The 20,440-nt window shown below is 61.8% G+C and overlaps 1 protein-coding gene across 6 annotated transcripts; it reads right to left on the bottom strand.

Moving 5' to 3' along the window:
- Window positions 1-23: 23 nt before the first annotated feature.
- Window positions 24-16,674, bottom strand: STK11 (serine/threonine kinase 11). 6 transcript variants are annotated; one of them, XM_036889874.2, is made up of 10 exons: window positions 15,718-16,640; window positions 8,186-8,269; window positions 7,089-7,178; window positions 6,378-6,510; window positions 6,162-6,298; window positions 5,415-5,542; window positions 3,483-3,576; window positions 3,061-3,254; window positions 945-1,156; window positions 24-506 (listed from the first exon to the last, which is right to left on the bottom strand). In XM_036889874.2, exons 1-10 carry the CDS (start codon window positions 16,005-16,007, stop codon window positions 333-335), a joined length of 1,536 nt encoding a protein of 511 aa, XP_036745769.1. In that variant the 5' UTR covers window positions 16,008-16,640; the 3' UTR covers window positions 24-332. The 6 variants fall into 6 exon arrangements, with proteins under 6 accessions (XP_036745769.1, XP_036745770.1, XP_036745771.1 ...); XM_036889875.2 differs by having other exon boundaries at window positions 3,483-3,540; window positions 15,718-16,338; XM_036889876.2 differs by having other exon boundaries at window positions 331-506; window positions 945-1,161; window positions 15,718-16,338.
- Between the last annotated feature and the right edge of the window lie 3,766 nt (window positions 16,675-20,440).

Raw genomic sequence — 20,440 nt, 5'->3', positions numbered from 1 at the left:
CCCAAACACCCCACAACCATGGCTCAAATCCACCTGTTTTTATTTTTTTCTTAAAAAAAAAAGAAAAAAACCAAACAAGAACAAGACTTCCGCCTGGCTTCTGGGGCGCTAGGCATGCATCTCAGTGGATAGCCTGCTCTTCACACCGGCTCTGGCTGTGGTTTGAACACGTCACTAGGTGTGAGAGGCGCTCACGTGTAGCAGAGGAGAGTCAGGGGCAGGCGAGAACCAGTAGTCTAAACGTAAAGTGCATGTGAAGGCTTCGCATGGGCCCAAGCGCCAGGCCCTCCCCCCACCGGGAGGTGCTCAGCACAGGATTGCAAGTCAACAGGTCATGTCCACTGGCTGCCACAGGAGGGCCAGACCCCACGGACCCCACCCCACTTCCCGAGCAGCAGCATGGAGGGTGCAGCAGCAGCCACTCTGGGCGATGGGTGGCAGGCCCGCCGTCGGCGGGAAGACTGAGGGCCTGGGCCACGGCACCGAGCTTGGGCTCCAGATTCGGGCTGTAGACGGACAGAAAGTAGGTCACTCCTGGGCCAGGAAGCACTGGGGCCCGCGGGTCAGGCAGGGAAATGGGCCTGGTCACACAGGGATGTCAGATCCCATGCTGACTTGGCACCCACTGGCACTGGGCCTCCCTCAAAGCACTTCCTATGCCACCCGCTGGTCCTGACGCTGGCAGGTGAGCACTGTGGGGACCACTGCCCGGGAGAGGGGCTGCAGCTGGGCAGAGGGGAGCCCCCCGTGTTTACAGCACAGGCCAAGGGCGTGAGGGGCCCTATTCCTGCACATGGAGTCCCCTGCCCCCAAGGGAGTGGCCAGGGCCCTGGGAGAAGTGGCCCCCACTGCCACAGGCAGGACAGTGGAGGACAGAACTGGCCATGGTCAGTGGCCAGTGCACACGATGTGCCCCACCCACCCTGCTGGTCCCCGCGTCCCACCTGCATGGTCACCCTCACTGCTGCTTGCAGGCTGACAGCCGGCGGATCTTGCTGCTGGCAGAGCAGGCCTTGCGGGAAGGGTTGGAGGCGGCACTGGCCCGGCGCTCTGCCTTCGATTTGGCACCCAGCTGGGCTGACTCTGTGCCATTCATGCACAGGGCCTTGGGCAGGCCCCGGCTCTGTCCGTTCTGACCAGCCTCCTCCCCCGGGACCTGTCCTAGGAGGGGAAGGGCAAGCAAGGGCTGAGTGAGGGTCAGGACCAGGACCCCAAGCCGCCCTGCTTCCAGGCCATGCTTCCTGTCCCACCAGGTCCTTCTGGCAGGCTTACCCTCCACTCAGCACCCAGGGAGGGACCTGGGGTCTGGGGTGCAGGCCCTGAGCTCAGCCACTCACCTGCGCCCTGCAGGGCCCAAAGGGGCTGGGCTCGGCTGGGCGCATGAGCCAGCGTCTCTCCCACAACAGCCGGCCATGTTCCTGCCCTCCCCAAGCAAGGGAGAGGACGGCGTGCCGGGGACCCACCAGAGCCCCCCCTCCTGCAGACATCAGCGGGAAACTGCCCTCTCGGCCAAGGGTGTCCAGTGTCTGACTCAGCAGCTTCTGGAAATTGCCGAGAGCCACTGGTGTGTGCACAGATGGTGTCTTAGGTCAGACCTCCTCACTGCCCACAGGCTCGTGCTGGAGAGCTTGTGAGGTTAGGCACCCTGCCCGGATAGGGGAGCAGCCGCTGGTGCACCAGGGGTGGCGGCTCTGCACAGGTGCCCCGGCCCAGCCACCAGCCCAGCTTGGCAGGGCGATCAGCAGGCCCTGAACACACCCTACTAGCTGGCCCTCAAGACACGTAGGTCGTTGACCACCAATCACCCGCTACCAGCCCCAAACCCAGTGCCCAGCTCTCAGGTGTGTGGCCACCCAGGAAGACCAAGGGCCAGCAGCTGGGAACTAACCGGGACCCAAATCAGGACCACAGTGGGAGGGGTCTCTGCCCAGCACAGCTGCCCCTGATCCTCGGGCAGGTCAGAAGTAGTTGCTGGCCTCAGGGCAGGACTGTGCCACTTCTGGTGCGGGAGATGCTCCCAGGCTGGAGAGCCACTCCTCCCAGGAAGGGCAGCCCCCTGGCCTCACACAGGCCTGCGGTGCCTGTGAGCCAGCCCAGGCCCCTGCCTGCAAATGGCAGGGTGCTGTGGGCCTGGCAGGACCCTGGCCTGTCCCTTACCAGGACAGCAGGCTACCTCTGCGGGTCATGCCCAGGCATCTGTTACGGGGCCTCAGTGCCGCTGAGACCAGATGCCCCGTCCCCACTCTGCGGAGGGGCCGGAGGCTCCAGGCCTTGGACTCAGGGCCGGGGACACCATGCAGACGCCACGGCTCAGGGCTCTGGGCCCCACGGCCTGGTGGCACCAGCTCCAGGCTGACCCGCGGCCAGCCTAGTGGAGGCCAGGTCCCCGAGCAGGCCCCCCAGGAGAGTCGGACGCTTGGGCCCTGCCCCCACCCCCCCAGGGACCATTCTGAGCCCAAAGCTCTCGCTCAGGAGCCGCGCAGGTCCTCATAAAGGTCTGCCCGCTGAGGGTGCCTCCCCTTCCCGGGGCCGTCGGTTGCTGGTTTTGTCACAGACAGTGCTGGCATACAAGGCGGCCCTGCTGCCCAGCAGCTCCTGAGCTAGGTGCTGAGGCCTGGCCTCCGAGTGCTGGGCAGGGGCAGCAGGGCGGCACTACACTAGGGCCTCAGCTTCCTCTCCAGGAAGTTCCTGCGTGCCATTCTCCTCTCTAAGCCCTGCCCCGGCTGCCTCCTCGCCACCTGGAGGAGCAAGGCAACCCTGTCAGGGCCTCTGGAGGGCCTCCCACCCGTGCTGCAGAGCACAGGACGGAGCCCTGGGCAGCCTCCGCCCTCCGGGCCCCCATCTGCTCTGTGAGCACAGGGGCACCAGCCTGGCCCCACCGCTGTCCTTGTGCCCGTGGTAGCCCCTCCAGGGTCCAGGTCAAGCCGCGGTCAGCACTGGTGTGGACACACCTGCCTCACAGACTCAGGATGTCAGTGACGTGGGGGACGAGGGCTCTACTCCCACAGGCAGGTGGATGCTGAAGCCGGGCCACGAAGCCACAGTGGCTGCTGGGCTCACCAGGCACCGTGAAGTCCTGAGTGTAGATGATGTCATCCTCAATGTCAAAAATGTCCTCGTCTCCGTCGTCAGCACAGCCGTGCAGGTCCTCCAGGTAGGGCACCACCGTCATGCCACGCCACCGGTCCTTGCAGTCAGCACTCGGCGGGATGGGCACCAGCTCCTCCGTTGGCGGGTGCTTCTTCCGGAACCAGCTGCAGAAGCCACGAGTCAGCAGGGTGCGGGCCACCTGCCAGTCCCCCACGCGGGCCCCACCTCAGGATGGCGCTTTGGCCTCAAGGCCCACCTCCAACCCCCATGCCGTGGTGGGCCAGGGACAAGCATGGCTAAACGGCTCCCACGGCCACAACCTGCTCGCATGAGACCCCAGGTACTGGTGGGGCCAGTGCCGCGGGGCCTGGGTGCGCCCGGCACCCGCTCACCTGTGCTGCCGAATCTGCTGGATGGAGAACCGCTTGGCCGGCTCGCACTCCAGCATCCCTGGCAGGGAGACCAGCGGATCAGCCCGGGCACGCGCTGAGAACACCCCAGGGAGAGGGCGGCATGTATCAGCCAGCCCAGAGCCTGGAACTGCACGTAGCTGCGTGAACACTGGGGACACGGCCCCAGGGCCCCGAGGACAGACCCGAGAGGGTAGGAAAAGCCAGTGGCCCAGTCCTCCAAACACCAGAGGAAGAGGAGGCATGTGGGCCGCCCTGCTCACACCAGGTCAGTGAGGCTGGTGGCCAGGGGTTCTAGCCAGAATCCCGCAGCCCAAGACAGCAGCGGGGGAGAACTGGAGGCCGCAAGGGCCACGCACTGGGGCAGATCCCACATCTGGACACTTGTGGAGGGCAAGACTGACCACAGGCTGGGCTGGCTCAAGGGCAAGCCAGCAAGGAGCCCCAGAGCCCGCGGTCCATGCTGCCTGCCGTGAGCTCCCTGTGGGAGGGCCGAGCGTGATGGGAGAGGGCCGGGCACTGTAGTGCCCGCGAGGGCAGGCAGCTTTGTTCTCAGCAAACGTGCTCAAACACCTGAGGGCTGCACAACGTGGGGAACCCAGGTTGTGGCCTCGCAGCTCAGGGGTTGGTGGGGGTCGTGGGGCTGGTGGGGGGCCGTGCCACTGGCTGAGTTTGGGGCATGGGTGGGCAGGGGGTGGACCCAGGTCCCTGGGCCAGGGTGCTATACCAGGAGGTTTGGGGCACTGCCAGACTAGCAGGGAGCCATAGACCCCCACTGGCTCAGCCTCAAGGCTGATGGCAGGAGAGAGCAAGGGATGAGGCATCCTGCCTGGGCCTGGGACAGAGAAGGGCAGTAACTGGTCACTGCTCTAGACACCAGCAAAGGAAGCTGTTTAGCAGAAATGCCAGCCAACCATGTCATGGCAGGGGAAGACCCGAACGTCCCTGCAGGAGCCGAGGCCAGCAGGAAGGTAAAGTCCTTGAGGGGGGCACGGAGTGTGTGCTCAGGGCACACTGAAGCCAGGGCCTCCTAGGAGAGCGCGGGAAGGACCAGCAGTGCCTGGGACGCCCAGCCAGCTAGGCCACCACCCGGGGCCACTTACTGACACCTGGCTCCTTCCCACGCCCCAGGCTGCATGCCTCAACAGTCCTGGGGCAGTGGGAGGGCGGGGCCGCCAGAGCCCGGAATGTGGCCACAGCCCCAGCAGTCCGGCGGGGTCAGCCTCACTGCACCTTGACCTGAGCACAGAATCAGCCTGGCTCACTTATTAGGAAACCCAGGCATGGGTGGGGAGTCCCAGGCACGGGGATCTGCTTTTCCAGCCGCAGGTCACACCAGGCCTAGGCGCACAGGGTCAGCTACACGGCAGAGCATGAGATCTGGATGTCCTACCGGCCGAAGAACCCTAAACTAAATGCCAGTCACGCGTGGGGCTGCACTGGACATGCCTGACGGAGAACTGAGCGGTCAAAGCCTACTGCAGCCCGGCCTCAGGTCACGGTGGAGGCTCCGGCCCACCCGCACCTGAAGGCCCCCAGCCTGGGGCCCACCGGTGTGAGGACAGCGCCACCTGCTGCGCAGCCTGGGAAACGCAGCAGGAAGAGGCTGGTAGGACCAGGCCTGGGGCCTGGGGAGACCTCGACCCAGCAGGGGGCTGGGGTACAGGCTGCACCATCCCTCTGGGGGAAGGAGGGTCAGAACAGGGTAGAACAGAGGCCTAAAGCAGAGGACGGAGCCCAAAGGAGCCAGGAAGCCTCTCAGGGCTGCCCTTCCTCAATGGTGGTGTGGTCCACCCAGAGGGGCCGGCCCGCGGGCTGCACAGAGACCCAGCTCTCAAGAGGTGGGCGGCCATTGGAAAGTCCCCAGGACACCATCACCCCATGGCAGCCCCCCGCACTCCGGGTGTCTCTCACCTTTCAGCAGGTCTGAGAGTGGGGGCCCGCAGTCGCCCGGGATCGTGTAGTCCCCCTTCCCGATGTTCTCAAACAACTTGTATATGTTGTCGCCCTCGAACGGGTACAGCCCTGTCGTGATGTTGTAGCTGTGTCCCCGGGAAGGAGAGAGGCCTGGTCAGTCAGGGCTGCAGCAGCCCCACCTGGGACCAGCAGGCCCAGGAGTCCTAACTCCCCTCACCCATAGGACCTCATACTGGGACAGGAATGCTCTGGAACAGACGGCTGTGGCAGCTGAACCACTGAAAATATCCCAGGTCACCGGACTGTACATTCCCAACAAGGGTGGACCACACGGCACATGAATTATCTCCCAATAAAGTAAAAGAACCCATGCTGGTGGCTGCCGCCCTGGCGCAGAGCAGGAGGGCAGGTTCTGGACTGACGGGCCTGTGCTTGGAGGGGTGGGCCTGACCGCTTGGGCTCTGCCCCTGTGGGTGCTGGGGACGTGTGCCGGCAGGAGGGCAGGACACACAATCTCGGCCAAGCAGCTTCCAACCTGCCACCTGCCTTGCTGGGAATCCTCAGCATAAGGCACAGGGACAGGAGCACCTCCTGGGGACGAGGGTGGCCTGGGTGCTGAGCCCCGGGTCAGGACCCTGAAGGCAGGAGGCAGCTCTTCCCTTGGAACCCCCTCCCACACTGGCAGCCCCCAGCACAGTCCCAGTGTGGCCTGGGGGCTGGGGGCCAGGGCTCACGGGCACTTACAGTGTGACCCCAGCCGACCAGATGTCCACCTTGAAGCCAGAGAAGGTGTCCAGGCCATTGGCAATCTCGGGCGGCTGGAACGCCGGGGAGCCCTGGCTCGTACGGCATGTGTCGTCCTCGGCAAATGGGTGCAGGGCCTGTGGCAGTGCCGGGCGGCCCTCAGGGTGACTCCAGGGCAGGACACCTCCCCTAGGGGCCCCCAGGCAACGTGCCTACCTCAGCCACGCCAAGGTCGGAAATCTTGAGCGTGCCACCAGTGGTGAGGAGCAGGTTGCCCGGTTTGATGTCCTTGTGAACGATGCCCTGGCTGTGCAGGTACTCAAGGCCGTCTACCAGCTGGCAGAAGTACCTGCAGGGCACAGCCTCACGACCCGTCCTACAAGGGGACTCAGCCGCCCGGGGTGACCCGGCAGACCAGAGCCAGAGGGCCACTGACCGGCTGAGCCGCCGCTGGGCCCACAAGGGCAGAAGCCACTGCCATCGGGGCTGCACAGGGAGGCAGAGGAGGACGCCCTTCCTTACGCTCCCTGTCACCCCAAGGCCGTGCTGTCCCCCCCAGCCACTGGCCCGGGCCGTGCAGCCCCTGGAGCTGAGAACCCAGCTCACCGCACCAGCCCCCCTTCCCTTCACACTACAGGTAGCTGATCCTGCAGCAAGTGGTTTGGGCTGTGGGACCCCGAGGAGGGCCAGCTGGCCACTGGCAGTGCAGACCTCTGTCAGGGGCTCTCCAAGGACCAGGTCTCTAGGCCTCAGACAGTGGGCACCTGGGGCAGAGAGGGGCTGCCGGGGCTGCAGGCTGGGGGCTCTGCACATGGAACCCCAAAGCCCCGAGTTTTAACACTCAAGCTCTTGCTTTACTGATAATCAGAAAAGGCTGTTTAAACACAGGACTGTACCCTCAAAGCCCCAGGCAGGTGCCACACTCACCCGTGAGCCTGGGACACAGGGAACCGCTTCTCGGGCACGCTGTCGAGCATCTCCTGCATGCCACACACACAGTACTCCATCACCATATACGTGCGGCGCTAAGGAAATGTGGCTCAGTGGAGACCCCACCCCGGGCAGGGCCTGTCCCAGGGCAGCTGGGACAGTGGCCACAGGAGGGCCTGGTGCGGAGAGGCCCATGAGCCGGGTGGCGGCATTCCTGAGACCAGTTGGCTCCCCGGAGGACGCAGGAGAAGGGCCAGAGGGCGCAAGGGCCTGCAGGGCTCCCTGCGGGGTCCCTCTGTGGAGCACTGTGGCTATTTCCTCTGGGCTTGGCCCTGCAGGAGGCTCTCCCCATTCAATGGCTGCCATTCAATATGAGATGGAGCCCCAGAACAAGGGGACACAGCTTGCTGGGCAGGAGGGGCAGGCAGGGTGGCTGGTCAGGACAGACCAGAAACAGCTACATGTCTAATGACACAGGGTAAGGTGGCTGGGGGGGGGTGCCAGGCAGGCCTGCAGTCAGGCAGAAGTCTGGGCCACATTTCCACACAGGGCAGTGCAAAGATGGGGGTGGAGCGGAGACTGGTGCTGGGAATGTCACCACACCACACCAGGGAGTCGGGGACGGGCACCCTGGGCAGGTCATGCAGCCCCAAGCGTCTGCTTCCTGGAGCTGGCACCTCACCTCCTGGAGAAAGCCATCCCTGGGACAGAAGCTGAGGGCAGCATTCCTGCAGGATGACCCCCACTGGCTTCGACCACAAATGGCAGCCATGGTGGCCAGGCAAGGCCCCCAGGCCTGGGGTCACCCAGACTAAGACTGGGGAGGGGTCTCCTCTGCAGACCAGGACCCACGCTCCAGGACAGGCCCAGCACAGGGCACCAGAGTGGGGCTCTGTGAGGGCGCTTTGCTGAGACGGCCCGTGGGGGCCCACAGGCGCCCGTGGCTGGCGCAGCCACACAGCTGACGTCTGGGGTTAAGAGCCGCTCCTCCTGGGCTGCTAGTCTGCCACCAGGGGCGCATCTCCCCTCAGGACAGCGCCCCAGCCCCCAGAACGCCCCGCCACCCGAGCCCGGCCCAGCCCCCATGAGGATATATTTTCTGCTTCTCTTCGTTGTACAGCACGTCCACCAGCTGGATGACGTTTTTGTGCCGGAGCCGCCTCAGGAGTTGGATCTCCCTGGAGAAGAGGACAGGGCGCCCGTGAGCCGCTGCGGCAGCCCTCTGCTCAGTGAGGGGACAGCACAGGGGGCGCGTGCAGCAAGCCACCTGGAGGGGGCCTGGACGGCGACAACCTGACCTTGATGGTCTTCAACACACTGCTGCAGATGGACAGTCAGTCTCGCATCATGAGGGACCCAGCAATGGCAGCACAGGGCAGGACACTCGAGCAGCGGGAGCCCAGGGGGCCACATGGACCCCCGGTGTCCCCTCTCCCCAGGCACAAGGCTACAGGCCTGTGACAACTGCCTTCCCCTCCTGGGACCCCGCAGCCCTGCGGGACCAGGGCCCTGCTCAGGAGAGCTCCCAGGCCTTGGCTGCACGAGGCAGGGGGCACACGGAGGATAAAGTGGCCCAGCGCCGCCCGCTGCACACATGGCCTCCGACACGGCACTGCCCGGGTCTGAGCAGGCCGCTGAAGCTGCTCAGAAGGGGGAACACACCCACCAGCACACCCAGGAGCTGGCAGAACGGCCCACAGAAGCCCCGGGTGGGCACAGCCCAATGCCTATCCCACACAATGCGGCCCAGGCAACAGGGGCCAGGGGGGCGCTGCTCATGGGGCAGGGCTTCCTTCTGGGGAGACAGAATATCCTGGGGTTAGGGTGCTGGAGGCACAGCTCCGTGAACAGACAAAATGCCACTAAGTCGCATATGGCATGTCCACAATACCTCAATAGATTAATTTTAACACCATCACCAGGAAGGCCAAGCACGAAACACAGGAAAGGCCAGGCAGAGGTGGCCCCACCTCTGCAGGGACTCCTGGCTCCCTGTGAAGGACACCTTTTCCAGGAAGCCTTTCCCGTCTCCCCTGCACAAATCCCGAGCCAACCTCACTCACCCGACCAGGGCTGCTGCCATGCAGACTCCTGGACTAGAACTCAGTCTCTGGAGGGGGGCCTGGAAGCAGGGCGTGTGGGCCCCCCAGATACGGAGCACAGGTGACCAGGGACTCGCTTCCCCACGGCTCGCTGGCCTCCCCATCCCTGGCCCCCACTGAGGGGCCTCTGGACGCAGCGGGAATCCCACCCTGTCTTCCCATCGCTCCAGGGGACACCGAGGTCCTGAGAGGCCACCCGGAGCAGGAGGGAGGGAGGCAGTGGCTTCCAGGCCTGGGGGCGGCCAGGCTCACAGTCTGGGCCTGGGGATTTATCCTATGTCTACTGTGGGCAGGGGCACACCCAGGTATTTTCCCAGCTAAGCGACAGGGGATCCCTTGCCCCCTGGCACTGCAGACACTGGGGCCATCCTGGGCACTGTGGGGGAGAGCAACACCCCCACCACACCCCGATGCGTCCCCAGGCATGACCCAGTGTCGCTGGGAGCAGGACTGCCCCGGTGAGCCCTGTTGTAAAGGCTTAGGAACGCCCCGGCCCTGGGAAACAGACCCGCCTGGCCTCTGCAGGCCCTCCCTGGGGCCCGTCGCTCCTCCAGTGCTCCAGGCACCTGCCCCTCTCCTGCCTGTGCCCCCCACAGGCCCGACTCTCCTGCCCCTGCTCACCATCCAGCCCTCTCACAAGGACCCAGGGATGCTCCACCTGCCGTCACGCTCCACTTCTACCTGATGGGCGGACACCCATCCACAAGGTGTGACCCCCCCGGCCCTGACCACTTCAGTGAGGGGACAAGCCTCTGCTGTGACAGTGATGCCCAGGCCAGCATGTGTGGAGCCAGCTCCCCTCAGAGGGCACAATTAGGCACCCGCCCCACTCAGCCACACAAACACCCACTGAGCTACCAGACAGTGGGCGCTTGGCCTGGGCACAGAATGAGACAGCCCCAGAGGAGGGGTCAGTGAGTCCCCAATGCCCAGCAGGACCCGAGGGGTCGGACACGGGGGCTCCCTGGGGTTGCACTCGGGATTGGGGGTGGGTCAGCACAGCCACAATGCTGGAAGGAGCTTCGCAGCACGTGGGGATGGCTCAGAGCGACCGACACAGCCTGCTAAGTCAATTGCTCCTGGCCAGTGGTGCCAACTTCCCAGCTCTGGAAACTCCTTGGAGCTTTTTCTCTTCATTCAGGGGCCACTTCGTACGCTGCCAACACACTGAAGGCACATGTTAGGACAGGGCACCCTTCATGCAGCGGCTCCCTCGTGGACACCTCAGGGCTCGGGGGGCAGCCCTGGAGGTTACTGTGTGAAACGTGCCCCAAGCTCAACACAGGCACAGAACTCCTGCAACAAGGCAAGGCCCTGGGGACCTTGCCCCAGGTCGCTGCGGGTAAGAGGGCAGCCTGCAGCCCCACATTTCCGAGTCTCAGGACAGACGGGCGCAGAGCGACCTCTGAGGCCGTGCCTCCCCCTCAGCACACTCCAGCGCAGGGGAGAACGACTGCCAAGCGCCCCCTCTCTGCAGCAGGCACCGACACCACGGATTCTGACCCAAAGCAGGTGATGGTGCCCTCTCCTTGCAGTCAGGCTGCCAAGCCTCCTGCTCCGCCATCCACAGACCAGGCCCCGTCAGAGGCACCACCCTGGAGCTTAGCTGCCGCCCGGGGGCTGGACCGCCTATTTGTTAATTAACTGTGATCAAACCGTTCTGCGCAAACAGGCAAATCACGTTATTTACATCAGGAAAGAAGGAACACACGTCAGACTGAGAAGGGCTGGGTGGTGGAGACTGTGCACCCAGAGGGAAGGGCCGTGGATACCGACAGGATGGGACTGGGTGACCAGAGCGACCTCGCCTTGGGGAGGAAGGCGCGGGAGAGGGACACCCAGACAGCTGAGCTGCTGGGGGACCTCTGGGCGGGAGGTTTCTACGGCCTTTTTCTGTATTTTCCATGGCTCCTACGAGTCATCTCTCTGGCAAAAAAGGAAAAAACAGTATGTAAAGATAAAGGAAAAGCAAGCCCTCCGCTGGGAGGCAGGAAGGGGAGAGGAAGTGGCGCCTTCCGCACCGGATGTCACAGACCTGCCCAGGCGTGGCCCCAGCTGGGCTGACTTGCTGATTAACCCCTGTAGATGCGCTCGCAGGGGAGGGGAAGTGACTGCCCCAAAGAGAACCTGCAGGCGGCCCAGGGCAGGCGACAGCGGGCTCCACTCCCCCCAGAGACGAGTCAGCCAGGAAGCACCCCCACCTCGCTCCCCTGCAGACGGGGAGGAGGCTGCCAGGACCCCAAGGCTCAGGCAACTGAGCAAGGGAACCCTCACCCCCAATTGCTGATGCCTCTAAACAGCAAGCAGTCCTCAGATGTCCAGCAGGCAGAGTAGGACAAGGACAGATCCCCTCAAAGTGCAGCTCAGCACGGACCCTTGCACACATGTTCCCAGGACAACCCGTAACAGGCATCAGGTGGGAACAGTCCCAAAAGTCCACCCACAAGTGAACAGACACACACAGAGCATTTCTTAGCTGTGAAGAGCAGTGAAGCCCTGACACACGCCAAACATGGACAGGCCCTGAACACACGGCGCTCAGTGAGATGCCAGACACACAAGGCCACACAGTGTGACCCATTTCTGTGGAACATCCACGACAGGTGAATCCACAGATAGAACATGGGCTTATAGGTGCTGGGGGCTGGGGAGGAGATGGGGGTGACTGCTCATGGGGACAGTGGTCTTCTGCGGTGAAGGAATGTTCTGGAGTCACGTGGTGGTGAGGGTTTCATGATTTGGGAAGCACTAAATGCCTTGAGTTACATGTTAAACTGTATTTCGACAAGTTGCTACAAGAATAAACCACAGCACAGCCACACGGCAGACACTGGATAAAGGGGGGCTTTGGATGCGGTTCTCGGACACCCCTGCGAAGGAGCCACATTCTGCACGTGCCCCGAGCCCCCGCCCCTCGTCAGAACCACCCCTTCTGCCTGGAAAGGACCAGACAAGCAGGGAGTGCCTGGACACGCGGTGCAGTGCAGTGCAGGTGAGCCTCGGCAGGCAGACGGTGCCCTCCAGCCGCCACCTCTGGTGGCCGGCCAGCCTGGCCGCACAGTGGAATCCTTTTCAGGAAGGCAGGAGGCCCAGCAGATGCCGGGGCCTTGTGGAGGCTGCTGACAGGGTCCAGGGCTCGATTCTCGGCACACTAGAATCCCAACGCCCACCAATTACCGCAAGGCGGTTCCGCCTCATCACAGCTGGCTCTCAGGGGTGGGCAGACAGGGATCCTGGTGGCCAGTCAGGATGCAGACATCAGCTGGACATGCTAGGCTGGGGGAGCTGGGGACACTGGGGTCTCCACACAGCTTATGAAATGCAACTCCGCCCAGCTTGACCTAGAAACTCCACCTCTGGGGACGTGCCCATCAAATACTATCACCCTCGTCACAGGACGTGGCCCAAGTAACTCACCCGCAGAGCAAACTCGCCCACAGCTCAGGACCTGCAGACCTGGCCACTGCATGCTCCACTGCTGAGGGACCACCAAGACCCCCACCCGCTCCTGCCCTCACACAGAGGCAGACCGGTTTGGTCATGGGTCAGGGGTCTGACGGGCAAACACAGAAAGCCCCACCATTTTGTTGTACCATGAGCAGTGAGTGACATAAACAGCTGTTGGAAAGAAAAACACAAAGAGCAGAGTTTTGTGACATGGAGCTTGGTGGTTTTCTGACTGTCCTGGGCACGGCCGCGCCATCCCGCGCCTTTCCCACCAAGCAGCACGGACATGCAGCCTGGCACAGCTGGTAGGCAGCAGCGAAGAGGGAAAATGTACGCAGTTCCTCTATAGCCACACGACCCCCCGCAGGACCTGGGGCAGCAGTGCACCCTGGCTGCCTGGGGTCGAGGGAGCAGGGAGACCCCTCCAGCTTCCACGGGGCTTGTCTGTGCGATTCCACTGCCTGTCGTGGGACCAGTAAACACAACCTGTTTTCCACAGACGGTCCTCGGGGGGCTTCCTCCTCACTCACGGCGCTCACCCAGGTGAGACAGGGAAAGCTCGAGAAAGCTCAACCAGGTGTGTCAGTGGTAAGGTTATGAGTATTTTTTTTCTCCTTGATGTTTTTTGGAGCTTCCCTGCTTCGCCATTAAGAACCTATGGTTTTACCAGCAAGGCAGGGAAGGTGCAGACGCACAGCAGCCTTCCTGGGGGAGAGCCACATGGAGTGGGGACCACCCGAGCCCCCAGCCACCTGCACCGAGAACAGCCCTCTTCAAGAAAAAGCCTCCCACCCAACCCACAAGACTCCTGAGGCTTGTCTGGAAAGTTCCAGACACTTCACCACGAGAAGTGACTGGAGTTGAGTTCATCAAACCTTGGGAGGACAAAGGAGCCTTTTCCCCCTGCAGGCGGCAAGGCCACCGGGAGCCAATCTCCCTTGCATGCACACCGCTGGTGGAAGCCCAAGGCAGGGGCTCTGTGGCAAACTGCAGCCCAGGATCCAGATGCCACAGACCAGTGGGCAGCAGAGCGTGCGCCAGCCCTGCCTGCGGAGGGGAGCCCCCGAAAGGCGAAGCAGTGAAATCAGGCACCAGCTCATGCCCAGCAGCTATGACATCTTATGTTAAAGGCCAGGCCCACTAAGCACCACCCACTACTCTGCCTCCCTGGCCTCAGTTTCCCCTCCAGTTCTCCTAACAGACATCATGGGACCTGACTCCCTGCATCCCCAAGAGTGCCGGCCACGGGTCCCCACAACCCATAGGATCTCAGCTGACCAGTCAGGAGAGCCCGGACTGTGAAGCCCGCGTGCTGCACCCCTCCAGGCAGGCCGTCATGTGTGTCCCATGGAGCAGGGTGCACTCTGGGGCCGTGAGACGTCCTCTCCCTTGACCTCAGGTGTGTGCGTCTGTCAGAACCCAGAGTGTGCCCTGCGAACAGTGCCTACCACATGTCGGCCTGCCCCAGTGCCACCGCCACCAAACTGGGCATCTGCGGACCTTCTGGGACCGACTGCTCAACTGCTGCCCTAGTAGGCACCCCTGGACGGGTTACATCCTGAGCTCCCGGCTGGCAGGGTGGACCTGGGCGACTCCGGCCAGGGCTCTGGGAACCCCTCCTACTTGGAGGTATGCTCCCCAGGCCGGGGCCCGGGCTGCCATGGCAGCGTGGCCTACAGAGGTCAGCAGCAGGACAGCATGGACACATGCCCACGCCGTTCTGGAGGGCTCGGCCAGGCAGGAAGACACCCAGTTCCCGAGAGGGCCGGAGGGGAGCCACTTCCAGGGACGGCAAGCAGGAGGCAGGCGCTCACTGCCCCAAACCCACAGCAGCGCCACAGTGACAGACCCAGGGCCACATTGCCCCAGGTGCCCTGGCTTGTGGGAAACATAACCTGCGAGCCAGCAGCTGAGTGGGGATTTCTGATGTGGGCCCCGGGGAGGCCACTGCTGTAGCCTGGCCAGTCTCCCAGCCCCGCCCAGCCCCCACCTCCCAGGTGAGAGCTTGGCACAGCACACAGCTAACCGACCTGCCCAAGGGCGCCTGGCCACACCTTCTCCCTGCCCACTGGCTGGGCCCCAAACACAGTACAAAGGCCTTACTGGAACATGGCCCGCCATGCACGGCCCCCACAATGAGATGACCGCTCAGATTAGCTGGGCACCCACTCCGGCAGAGCCCAGGTCAATTGGGGTTCAGCTCTCTGCCTCATCCCTGATTTCACCCAGCTGGCTCAGGCATCGCAGAGCAAGTGAAACAGCCGTGACCGCCCGTGGGAAGGCAGGAGGGGAAGCTACCGGGGAGCAGCACGTCCCAGGGCGGGCCTGGCAGGCATGCAGGCGTCCAAGGGCGTAAGTCAGCACTGCCACCTGGCCCGTTAGATAAACCCCTTCTTGGAAACTAGAGGCTGGCAGAGGAGCTGGGCCCAAACAGGCTGGGGGCCCGCCCAGTAGCCTCGATAAGGAGAGGCACGTCTCCCTGAAACCAGCAAGAGGACAGGACACCCAGCTCCCGCCACCCTTGGGACACTTCTGCTTGGAACCCCACCACCACCTGAGAAACTGCACATAAAAACTTCTCCCAGACACAAGCCAGGTCCCCTCCAGGAGGCCAGGGGGCCTGCAGTCACATATGTCCTGGACGGCACATAAAGGGCCACAACCCCCTACCGACTATAAGCTCGTAAAAACAATTATTCTTGGCAGCCACAGGGTTCCCCTTAACAAGATAAATAAACCCATTTCCCTAGCCCTAGTAACAACCCCACACAGCTCAGAAAACGTGCTGGCAGCCGGGACTGGTTCACAACATGCACTCTCTGGGCCAGATAAACATTGGCTGGCTCTGCCCCGCATGTAAGTTCTTCAGGCAGCTGGGAGGGTGGAGGTGGGGGGGTGCCCGTCAGAGGAAGGCTTTGACAGCAGCGCCCCAACGACAACCGGCTGGCCTGACTTGGACAAAGTACTTAAGCAGGTTTCCCATAACACTCTCCCTGGCAAGGAGGGCCCAGGAGGTGGCTGGTAAGCTTGGGCCCGAAGGGAGGGAGGCCGCGCGGACCCACGGAGCCCACACTTACTTCTTCACGTTGGCCTCTCCGTTGGGGATCCTCCGCAACTTCTTCTTCTTGAGGATTTTGACGGCTCGCCTGCACAGCGTCTCTGAGTCCAGCACCTCCTTCACCTTACCGTAGGACCCCTCCCCGAGCAGGTCCCCCATCAGGTACTTGCCAATGAGTTTGGCCCGCTTGCGGCGTGGCTGGTAGATGACCTCGGTGGAGTCGATGCGATGGATGAATGTGTCCATGCCCACGGACATCAGCTCACCCTCGGTAAACATGCCCAGCTGCTGCGGGTCTGCCACATCCATCCTGGACCCAACGCCTCCGACTCCCACCGGCGGACCCTTGTCCCCTTTGTGTATTCCCCCGGTGAGCGGTTCTTCCTTCTGTCCCCCCAAAATTCCCTTCTTCAAAAAAAAAAAAATTCAACAAAAACACCAAAAAAAGGGGGGGGGAATTAAAAAGGAAAACTCTTCTTCGAGAAGAAACGATTGTCCAATTGTGAGTTCCAGCGGCGAGCCTGGCCCAGGGCACGGCACCCGAGGGTACAGGCGTCAAGTCTGGGCGCCGGCCAGCCTGGCCGCTGAGGGTCGCGCCAGCGAGTTCGCGGGCCCTCGGGAGGCCGGTGGGGCGTGGGCTGCTAGGTCATCCTCCGGGAACTCTAGACCCTCGGACCGACGCGGACGCGCCCGGCCGGGTCCTCTCAGGGCTGGGCATCACCAGCGGGCGGCGGCGCGCGCCCAGGCACTGCCCCGGTCGTCCCGGGCGCCCGAGGCGGCGGCAGGTGCGGGTTCGCAGCGCGCGCGGGGCACCGATGTGAGGTCTGGCCGCACCGCCCGCCAGCCCCGGGCGCACGTCGGCGGCCGAGGGGCGGCCCGGAACCCGCCCGCCCCAGCAAGTAACTTCCGAAGAAGCCGGCCGTCGTTGGGCGCCCCTTACCGCTTGGGACCCCCGAGAGGCCGCCCCCGCCCCAAACGGCAGCCCGCGCTCGCTCTTCGCCGCGAACGCCGCCGGCCGCAGGGCGCGGGGCACCCGCGGGGCTCCGGGCGACCGAGGCGGCGCAGGCCGCAGGCCCGGTCCGGGGGTTCCCGAGGCCACCGGGGCCCGGGCGGCGTGTGCCCCCGCCGCGGCCGCCGCGCTTGTCGAGCAGGCGGGGCGGCGCGGGGGCCCAGCCCATGCAAGGCGGCGCGGAGCCGGCCGGGCCGCCGCCGCCGCCGCTGCCGCCCGCGCCCCCGCTTCAGTCGCTGGCGCACCGGGCCGCCTCCCCCTTCCGCGCCCGACACGCCGCCGCCATCTTGTTTACCTCCCGCCCCCGCCCTGCGCCGCCGCACCGCCCCACGCCCGCCGCGGAGCCCACCCCTCACGCCGCTGACGCGCCCGCCCGTTGGCTGAGTTTGCTGTCCCCTTCTTTATGTCCGCCCCACAGCGGCTGCCGATTGGGCCGTTTGGACCCGGGCGGGATCCCGAGCTGGGATTGGCTCGCGCCCGGCCCCGCCCCGAGGGTGGAGACGGATCGCCCATTGGCCCGGCCGGCGCCCGTCACGGGAGGGGAGGAAAGCGGGCTCGGGGAGGCCAGGCGGTTGCGTTGACCTCGAGGGGTCCGGGGCTGGGGTTGGAGGTCGCGAGCGCCAACGGCGCCCTCAAAATGGCCGCACCGTGGGCAGTGCCCTCGAGGGCCGGGCCGCGCGGCTCGGGGACCCTGCGGCGCGCGTGCCTGGGTCCCTCCCCCGAAACACTGGTGGAGGCCAGGTCAAAGGTCAAAAAGTAGCCCGGAGTGGGCAAAATCCGGCATGACGGCGTGGAACTGCCTCTCTGGTACTTCCCACCTTTCTGCTTTTCAGCGCCAGGTCACTGTTCTCCTGTTCTCCCAGAGCAAACTCGTCTTGTGTGAAGTTCCTGATTCGCCAGAGCCAGGAAGCGGAAGCTAGGGGAGCTGAGGCCATCGGATTTCGGCCCCAAGCTGGGGGTTCTGAGCCCCAAAACTACCTGCCACACAATGTGCCTATGTGCGTGACAGTGGAGACCACCCATGAGTTTCATCAAGTGACCCACAGGAGGGGGATGGGTCTGACTTTGGGGGCCAAAACGCACAGCAATCAAAATGTGGATCGGCCCCAAATTCCTTTTGAGAAGGAAATCCTAAAGATAAGAGCAGAAACCAACAAAATAGGGAAAAGTCAAAACAAATGATTGTTCTTTGAAAAGATCCAGAAAGTTGATAAAACTCTAGACAGATTGGCCAAGAAAAACAAATGATCCATATCAAGAATGAAAGAAAAGATTTTGCTACAGACCTTATGGATGTCAAAAGGAATTAAATACGAGGAAAAACTGCATGCCTGTAAATTCTACAACTCATAGTTGAAAAGGACAGACACCTTGAAAAACAGTGCAATGAAAGCACATTCAAGAAGAAATAGGTAGCATAGTCTAACAGGGATCAAAAAAATGAAAGGTACTGAAAAACCTTTCAACAAAAACAATGGCCCCATGTTTCGTTGAATTTCCTCCAAACATTTCAAGAGGAAATATTAGTTCTAAACAACCTCTTGAGAAAACTGAAGAGGAGGGAACGCTGCCTAACTGAAATTCCTTTTGGTATCTTCTGTGTTTTTGACTGCTGGCTTCCTCCTAAACTTCTTGGAATCTGTGGGTATGTTCAGCAGTCTTGGCATCTGTAGGACCCACTCTCCTTCACAGGAATCCTTGAAGGTGAAATCTTGGCTTGGATGCCACCTCCTCCGAGAAGCCCTCCTGGTCATTCCCTGGAATGTAGCACCATTCCAGTTTGACTTTTTTCTTAACACTTGTCACCACCAGAAATTGTCTCATTTATATATTTCTCTACCCATTTTTTGTTTCTTTCTGGTACTAACTACCCTGGGAGCTCGCTGGGGCTGTCTTTTTCATTGCTGTGTTCTCAGTTGTGAAAGCTGTGCCATCCAGTACAGTAGCCACTGGCCACCTGTGTCTGTTAAGCTCTTGTCGTATATTTGCCGGAACTGAGATGTGCTGAGTGTAACTACATGCTAGGTTTTATAGGCTTAGTGTGAAAAAATACATACATATATATACACACACATATATACATACATAATAATTCACATTAATTGCATGTTAAAATGATATAATTTTGGATATGTTTGGTTAAAAGAAACATTATTAAAATTAACCACTTCATACCCACTAGGATGCCTATGATCAAAAAAAATGGACAATAACAGGTGTTGGTGAAGATGCAGAAAAAAAACAGAAATCTCAAAAAGGTGGTACAGCTACTTTGGAAAAACAGTGAAAAGTTTAGACACAATGTTTCCATGTGGCCCAGCAGTTCTGCTCCTTGGTATGTACCCGAAAGAACTGGAAACATGTCCAGACAAAAATTTGTGTACAAATGTTCATAGCAACTCAATTCACAATACCAAAATTCGGAAAACACCCAAATGTCCATCCATAGGTGAATGGACACACATACTTGTCCATCTACACACGGGCCCTGATGCATGCTGCAATGCAGACGGGCCCTGAACACGGTGCTCAGTGGAGATGCCAGACACACAGGCCACACAGTGTGTGACCCCATTTCTGTGACACATCCACAGTAAGCAAATCTACAGATAGAATGTGGGCTCATGGGTGCCAGGGGCTGGGGTGACTGCTAAGGGGGCAGGACAACTTTTTGGGGAGATGGAATGTCCTAAAGTCCTCCGTCCACCCCCCTTGACAACTGAGACCACTAAAGCTTGCAGAAGGGAAGCCACCTGCACAGGTCCATGGTGGAGGAGCCCTAGAGGTCCTGTGGGGGGATTCTAGCACCTTCTGCTCACAGTGATAGAAGCCTTCAGGCTGCCCAGCCATCCTGCTTACCTAGGATTCACAGCAAGCATCAAACCCAGGTCGGGCCAGCACAAAACCAGACTTTACGGGCCATTCCTGGCATCACAGGGCCTGGGACTCCATGGGGGCTGCTCTAAGCCCCTCCAAGGACCCTCTCTCTGGCCCCAGACCGTTTCCAGTAGAAGTTCTCAGCTTGGCAGTCCTTGCCTCTCCCTTCCCAATTCTCTGAACCGGAGTCTAACTACCCTAAGTCATCAGATACAGGAGCCCACGGGCGGTGGGCTGTGCTGTTTCTGTATGAACCACCGTGGAAGGAAAAGCCCCAGCGGCCAGCCTGGCACTCCGGACTGACTCAGGGACAACAAACAGAAGTGGGAATAACAGTAGAAATAGGCAATGTAAGGACTGTAATGACAGTCCTGTGAACATCCTTTCTCCACACCCTCTCATTCACACTGACTTGCAGGCTTAGTTAAAGACCCCGGGATACAGGTGGGGGACCCAGGTTACAAGTGGGGGTCCCGGGTGAGAGGTGGGGATCTCAGGTTACCATTGACGGACCCCAGTTTATAGGTGGGTGCCCCAGGTTATAAGTCGGGGGAGCCCAGGTTGTAGGTAGGTGGCCTCAGACTATAACTGGAGGGTTCCAGGTTCCAGGCAGGGACTCCAGGTTATAAAGGGAAGCCTCACCTAATAGCAGAGGGCCACAGGTTATGGGTGGGGGCCCAGGTTACAGGCGGGGTCCACCAGCCCCTCTAGGGTTCAGGTCTTGCATCTGCCCCCATCTCTTCCTCACACCTCTCACTTCTGCCCACCAGTGACTTCCACACACACACACATGTTTGTGCACAGCCAGCCCCCAGACCCACTTGCTTCCTTGCTGACCCCCCTTTATGACCCTCTC

The sequence above is a fragment of the Manis pentadactyla genome, chromosome 12 (genome assembly GCF_030020395.1).
Source record: "Manis pentadactyla isolate mManPen7 chromosome 12, mManPen7.hap1, whole genome shotgun sequence".
Taxonomy (NCBI): domain Eukaryota; kingdom Metazoa; phylum Chordata; class Mammalia; order Pholidota; family Manidae; genus Manis; species Manis pentadactyla.
Note: the sequence above shows the minus strand (reverse complement) of the source record. Positions and strands in the feature narration are given on the sequence as shown.

What these genes read in the sequence shown, in the direction of transcription:
- STK11 (XM_036889874.2), bottom strand. Translation starts at nt 16,007, where the DNA reads ATGGATGTGGCAGACCCGCAGCAGCTGGGCATGTTTACCGAGGGTGAG. An exon ending in AACGAAGAGAAGCAGAAAAT is followed by an intron (nt 7,179 to 8,185) that starts ATATCCTCATGG and finishes TTAGCGCCGCAC; the next exon opens with GTATATGGTGATGGAGTACT. An exon ending in TGGTCGGCTGGGGTCACACT is followed by an intron (nt 5,543 to 6,161) that starts GTAAGTGCCCGT and finishes CCGGGGACACAG; the next exon opens with CTACAACATCACGACAGGGC.